The 7,546-nt window shown below is 29.4% G+C and overlaps 1 protein-coding gene across 1 annotated transcript; it reads right to left on the bottom strand.

Annotated features, from left to right (window-relative positions):
* Positions 1-295: 295 nt before the first annotated feature.
* Positions 296-7,345, bottom strand: LOC130901628 (gamma-tubulin complex component 4). Its single transcript, XM_057813124.1, has 10 exons — positions 7,130-7,345; positions 6,940-7,081; positions 6,577-6,889; positions 5,614-5,797; positions 4,318-4,608; positions 3,364-3,619; positions 3,105-3,285; positions 1,841-2,048; positions 1,305-1,373; positions 296-613 (listed from the first exon to the last, which is right to left on the bottom strand). The coding sequence occupies exons 1-10, from the start codon at positions 7,196-7,198 to the stop codon at positions 344-346; spliced, it is 1,983 nt and encodes a 660-aa protein (XP_057669107.1). The 5' UTR covers positions 7,199-7,345; the 3' UTR covers positions 296-343.
* Positions 7,346-7,546: the final 201 nt, after the last annotated feature.

The following is a 7,546-nucleotide window of genomic DNA, read 5'->3' on the forward strand; positions in this document are numbered from 1 at the left end:
AAGAATTTAGTTCTGTTTTGGGTCAATTCGACTTCCTTCGATTTGGACGAATTTTGGTCAAAAGTTTTATTATAAAATAGAGATTTGTCAAAACAAAAAAAGTTATACAAAATTTGTAAATAAAATACGGTTAAAGGGGTTTTTTTATTCAAAATTATGAATTTTGACAAAAAAGTTTGTTTTTCACCTCTGAGTCCAGTATAGTTAAAAAAACATTTGTCAAATTGAATAATAATTTTTTTCCTTTGGTAGATTTTTGTTTAAAGATAAATTTTTTCCAAATTGATATACGAAAATGGTTCAAAATTCATTTATTTATCAACTTAACATTTTTATAAACTATTTAAATAACACTCGAATTAGTATCCGTTTTATGTTTGCTAAAATATCTGTTAAAATCTAATTGTGACAATAATTGTAATAAATGTTCACCGCTGGCTTTTTCACGTAGCCTATGTAGTATAAACAACATTGATTCTACGACGACATCGCTTTGACCTTGGAAAATTTCTAATTCCTCCAATTCTATATCGGATAATTCCGAATCCCAAATACTGGCGACCAAACAAAAACGATCGCACAATTCTAATAATTTTATGATAATGCTGTATACCTGTAAACAATAATATTATTAAAATCATTTCTAAATTCTCAATGATTAATAACAATTAAAATAAGAAAATCTTAGTGAAGACTGGCCAAAAAAGATATTTACTTGAATAAATCATTTTAGATTTATTTCAATGAATACTGTATGTAGAAAATATTTTTGAAGTTTCGAACTAAATTTGGTCTTTATAATGGTACAATCTGGCATAAGTACCAAAATAAAATCAATTTTCATTATCGTCATATAGCTCCCAGTGGATTGGATCGAAGATAAGAAACAAACAAGCCAATCCGGTCCTGCTGTTACCATAGTGTAACAGGTATGCAGTTGCACGCCATCTAATAGTGTAAAAACCAGAACTGCTCCTTGATTTGAATCTAGACGTTAAGAACGTAATCTTGATCTATTTCTAAACATGATTTAGACTTCGAACCTGATTTTGATACCATTTTTAGACCCAGAATTTGGTCTAATTTCTGATTGAAGATGAGAAATTCCAAGCCAGTCCGATCCTGCCGTTTGTTTATTATTTTTATAAAGTTTCCCATAAACTTCTAGAGAATTTACTGTTCGACTTGGAGCAATGGAAATCATAGTGTTACAGGTAACAGTTGCACAGTAAAACAGTTTTGGTAGTTCTTCTATTACAAAATTAGTACCAATAAAACAGCGGCCCACGAAAATAATTACTCACCTTACTAGGAACTTCACATTGGATTGCAGGCACTTGATAAAGACTACGTTTGTTTTTACATGTGTGTTCCTGAAAATGTAATTAGTGATTTTTATTAAAATAATCGTGAACAGCAGAAAATTCAAACTTAAAACTATATACAGACAAAAACAAACCTGTTCTATTACATTAACAGAATTTAAAATTTGGCGGGTGCGACGGGTATAATCCCCATTATATTTTTTATATACTGTAACAATTTATTCAAATTGTTTTTATAACTTATTTACAATATGTTGTGGTGTTCTAGCAGATTTAATTTCTTTTTGTTCACGACAAAATATAGATTTCGAACATTCTACATATGATTAAAATGTATATAAACGAGTCTCTAGTGGCCTTAGTAGTCAGTAAATAATCTGACATCATCCCTAACACATTGGGATAAACAAGTAAAAGGTGTGTTTAAATAAATTATCATAATAAGTGTAATAATAAATTGGTGAATAGTTTGGTGTAAAAATAAAGTAAGTAGAAGTCGAATTTTATGTACTAACCTCATCAGGAGTTGAAACAAAAGTTTTAGCTAATAAATTAGAAATGAATTCGTGGTGTACTTTGATTATATCTTCGAAACCATTAGCATTTTCTACGGCTTTCAGTAAAAACGAGAACTGTGCTTCTATAACGTCTACTTGGAGATAATACTGGAGATTATTTACCAAAAACATTAAATTTTGCCTCAAGGTCCAAACTCTTCTGTCACTAAAAAAAAGTGGAATTGAAAAATTGTCGATGGATAACTATGTCAAGCTCGTGGACACTTTGGTGTTGTTACTAGTACACTACTTGTCTCCTCAATTCTCTCACCCAATGGGTTCATAAGTTGTAAAGAAGAGATGACTGAAAACCATAACATACGACACACCAAAACCATCTTCAGAGGGTTATCCAAGGTACTAGGAGACATTCTGATCCAACTCATCTGATTTAAGGCAAAGCACCTCAAAACGATTAAAATCATGCAAAAGGTATCAATATATATTATGCGAAAGAAAAGGAAACTCCAATCCACGTATACTTCAACTACGTTCCTCTTCAGGGTGTTCTAGAGGATATTATAGAAAGGATTTAGGGAGTACAAATCATGGAGTCAGATATATAGAAAGAAGTATAGGAAAAAATCAGTTATGTGAGGACTATAACATTCGACTCACCGAAACCGTCTTCAGAAGGTTTTCCAAGGTACTAAGAGACTAAGACCTAACCTAACCAACTCTTCTAAGAATAATCATTGGGTGTTCTAGAAGAGATTATTGAAAGGATTTTAGGAGAACAAATCGAAGAGTCAGATATCTGTTTTGCTTTTTCGCTTCCCACATGAAGTAGGTGACCATAATATGTACTCAAACCCATGAATTGTTCTTCATAGGGCACAACAGCTGATCCAATTTCATTTTTTTTTAATTTCAACATGTAGAAGTCACATTTGGGTTCTTTTAAAAAAGACAAAAAGAAAATATAATAGTTGAAATAAAGTATCGGTTGGGGGAAAGAAGGGACAAAAATACAAATTGTATAAACTACTAGAAAAACATTTGGAAGGTTACCAAAGGGTAGATCAGGGAAAACCTGGAATGATGTAGTAATCCTTCAAAAACTTGGATTAAATTCACAGTAGATGGAATTAAATACTGAAAACAAATAGCCATAATAAACTTTTGATTATATCATAAATTAGTTATTGTAATAAAAAAAATAATTTGAACAAACTATAACAATAGCTAATTTCGTGGAGAAGTGCTTTAGCTATTTACTTACATCCTTTTTTTCCTGGAAACTTGTTCGGCCCATAATTTGTGTAAATCGATTTGAGTCTTACGCAATCTCAATAAAAAACAAAATAACTTGTTATATAATTCCATAACTTTGGGGTGAAATACGATATGAAGGGGCCAATCAATTTCGAAATTCATTTGTAATCTAGACCATGGATTTGTACCTGAAGAAACATTAATCGTTATGACTTTTATTCGGTGAGACTGATTCCATATATACTGCTAGCTACTGATATACTCACGAGTAATATCTGAATTAGATGTTAATTCAAATTTGAGGTATGTCTTATCGTTATCCCCATAAATTTTTCGAGCGGTTTCTAGAAATATGAAATTCAGATTTTGTACCACCAAATCTGATGTAGTATCTTTTAGATGATCTTCTGCAACCCTTATAAATTGTTGAAACAATTCTCCTCTTCCTAAGGCGTAGTAATCTCTTATTAAATGTAAATGTTCCACCAAATTTCCCTCGTCTAACATTATAGACCAGAGGTACTAAAAAATTAATATCTTGAGTAGTTTCATTCAAATTGAGATCTATTGAGATTAAATATTTTAATTTTAGGTATTTACATAGGACAAACATCTCAATATTTAAAGTACAGATCAAAAAGTCATCAATACAAGAAAAAGTAAAACATTAACAAATAATGGAATAGCAAAAAACATTCAATCAGAAAATTCAAGAATTTTTGGAACAGGTTACGTAAAAGAACAAAAAAGAATTTTTATAATTTTTGAAATATATAAAAAAATTTTATATATTTTCTAAATTGGAATTTTGAAACAATTATCAAAATACTCTGTAGTCTGGAATCTAAAACAAAATCAAAGAATCAATATTATGTATCGTGATACTGTTAACATAGGACAAATATTTCAATATTTAGATAACAGATCAAAAAGTCATCGATACAATAAAAAATTAAATTACATTTACAAATCATAAAATAGCAAAAAACACTTTAAAATTCAAGAATTTTTAGAAATTTACAAGACGGTGATAAAACTAACGGTGCTGTATGGTGGTGCCTGTTGGATTACGAATAAAAAGGAGTGAAACAAAATATATGGGAGAAAAAGGTACCAAGGATTTTCAGAGAGGTATGGAAAAAAGGGCGAATAATTTGAACAATTCCATAATAAAAAATAATTATTCCATTCACTTATAAATATCAAATTTAAATATTCACCTTAGTTAATTTCACTCTACATTCTTCCATAGTTTTTTGAAATTCGGTATTATTAAATAATTGATTTTCCAACATCTGCACTTTATTATAATATTCAATATCTTGACCTCCCCATATATTTTTTATTTGATAATTTTCGTCTCCACTCTTTCTCGGATCGTTTCTAATTATCCACACTATGCGCCCCATAAATAAGATACTTTCAGCCATATCTTCGCTTATAAATATAGGAACCATATCCCAATTTATAAAGAATTTTCTTACTACAGGTGGTCTCCGAATTCTTCGTTTCTAAACAGAACAAATTTTTAAAATTATAATCCTATTGATAAATCCTGGATGAATTGGAATGGATGAATTGGAATGAGAAGTAGTACTGTAGCGGAGAGACTTTTGCTACGTTCAATACTTCCACTAGAATGTGTGTATCCTTATGGATATTTTAGTTTAACAGGCTTAAAGTGAAAAATAAACAATGGAGAGCTTCTGTTTCCTTAATATTCTTTGTATCAATGAAATATGATAATATAATTATCCTTAAAACTTGAAACTTATGAGTCAGTTAAATATTTTTTTCAAAAAACTTGAAGAGCCATGTCCTCATGGCACATATCTTGCTGTAAAGTACTATAATGTTAAAACATCTAAAAATGTACTCAAAATTATTATTTTGATTACATAGGTTTGCAATCTTTTATAATATAAGTTGTACAAAAAAAGTATTTTCCTTTTTATTTGATATCTGTAACCCTTTTATTAATTATAATCTTGTTGGAGCTGTGTTCCACTTTCTATCCATCATAAAAAATGGATTAATGAGGAAAAAAACATTTTAATGACTTTAACAAGATGAAAATAAAAATATGCCACCAAAAAATTCCTTGTCATGAAATTTTAGTGCTTCATAATTTTTGATTGGTATTTATGACAAATACTATAGAAGCATGGATAATTTTGAAATGAATTTTAAAAATATTGCTTTTTTGGATGTTTCGGTTCCGATTTCAGAAGCTCAGAAATTCCATTTCACTAGACCATCAAAGATATTGTTGTTGGAGATCATCCAATTCATATACAAAAAACAACTAATTCTCATTTACTCAACTTAGAATATACCAAAAAATTGATTTTGAAGTTTCCACTCAGAATAATGCTATCGATAAATTTATAAAGGATACCATTGATTTAATTGTATCCCATATTGAGATATATTTGTCTCCCAGCGAACCAGTTAAAAAGAAAAAGCAATTGGGAAAGAAGTCTTAACAAAATAATTTGGGAAAAAGTATTTCTTGCCTGTATATTAAGACTAGCAGAACTTTCTAACGACAATTCTACCATTTGTTCCGGGTATAAAAAATTTTCATCTGGACTTTTACCATCCCTTATAAAAAATTCTTCAAATGTATCCACCAAATCACCATATATGATCCAATTACATAAATGTCTATAGAAAACTGAGTTCATTGATTTGATAATTCTGAAAATAATCGAAATAATTATAAATTAGTGTTACAATTTATATTTAGACACAAATCCAAAATAGTAATAGAAAAATAAAAAAGCAAGCTGCTTGGAGCTACTGAGTTTTTACTTTTGTCCAATACTGTGTCCATAATTAAAGTGGTGTTAGAAATTTAATGTGGCCTATAACGGCCAATAAAATTTAAATCATTTTTGAACTATGTAGTTACCCAACATAGGTTCCTATAAGATGTTGATGCCACATATCCCACAGTTGATTTCCTAGAATCAGCATTTCTAGAAATTTAGCAGATGTTCCAAAGGGAAGCCACATAAAATTCAGTTTTAATCTCACATTTGTACTAACAACACATCTTTTATTTTGATTATTAACTGCCAACTACAAAATAACTCATATTTCACACTCCCTGACAAGATTTTTTTGTATAATTCAACTAAGAAATAATACATTTTTTAAAAGACCTTCATTTTCTATACTTTCCAGTGATTTCGTATTTTAATGATTCTCAACACAATTAAATAAAATTGTGAAAATTTCCTTGGCAGTCAATATGTTAATAAACATCTCTAACTCATTAGGCACAACTGTGGTGTTTAACCAAACACGAATTTCGTTCTAATGTTAACAAAAATATTGTGCAAAGGGGATTGTGTTGAAGCCTACCAACATTAAGGCCTAGCAGCTCCTGTAGGGGGTTCCTTTCCTTTTTTCACATTTATATTACATACTCTATTTTTAATATTATTTTATTCTTCAGCTAAATAAGAACTTACTCGTCAGCAGCTGCAGCAACTTGATCGACACCACAACTGACATATTTATGTAGTCTTCCTATCAACAAACAACCATGTACATTATCATTTTGTATAATGTGGATCATCGACATTAATGCTTGGAATAAAGTTCTGTATTTCTCAACATTGCTAAGAATAAATGTCAAAGAAAGCTGAGGGTTATCCAAAAACATCTGTTCTAATGCAACGATATTTTTTCTATAACCATCGAGAGTTTTATGAACTCCAGCACAAAAAGCAGTTAGATAAAAACCGCATTGAGTTGATTTCTCATTCAACTGTGCAGAATTTGCTAAAATAAAATTGTATATTACATAAAATCGAGAATATCAAGTTATTTACCTTCAAAATTAGCAGTTTGGTTTAATTTTCTTTTAATAAAATTATTTATTTTATGATAATCTGTAGCGATTTCAACAATCGTTTGTAAGAGTTTTTGTTCTCCTGGGTGTAAGAAATCTTGCAATTCAAACAGATGCGTCCACTAAAAAGCATAAATGTAATTCATGGTAATTAACGATTAAACTATTACATTATATGTTTCAGACACATTTTCACCATCTGCATTATTCCATAAATTGAAAAGACATTCATGTATCATATTTTCAAGTTACGAAAATCATCCAAAGCAATGTAACATATGAATATATATTTTACTTTCAAAATTTTTCAATTCAAATTTAAGTTATTTGGTTATATGTTATGTCAAATTTAGAAACTCTGTTTAGAATCTACACCGGTGTCATTTGTCAAACCCCTAAGGAGCGTTAAATCATTGAACTAATTCAATGCATTGAAATAAATTTACAGGTATGTTACATTAAAACAAAAAATTGGATTTTGTAACTTAGTCATTGAGTTAATATTAAAGGTACACACCCTCTTTCATTCTTCAATTTATTCTAATTAGATCTTCAAAATGAGCTCTATGCATAAAACATTAATAAAA

The sequence above is a fragment of the Diorhabda carinulata genome, chromosome X (genome assembly GCF_026250575.1).
Source record: "Diorhabda carinulata isolate Delta chromosome X, icDioCari1.1, whole genome shotgun sequence".
In the NCBI taxonomy this organism is placed as follows: domain Eukaryota; kingdom Metazoa; phylum Arthropoda; class Insecta; order Coleoptera; family Chrysomelidae; genus Diorhabda; species Diorhabda carinulata.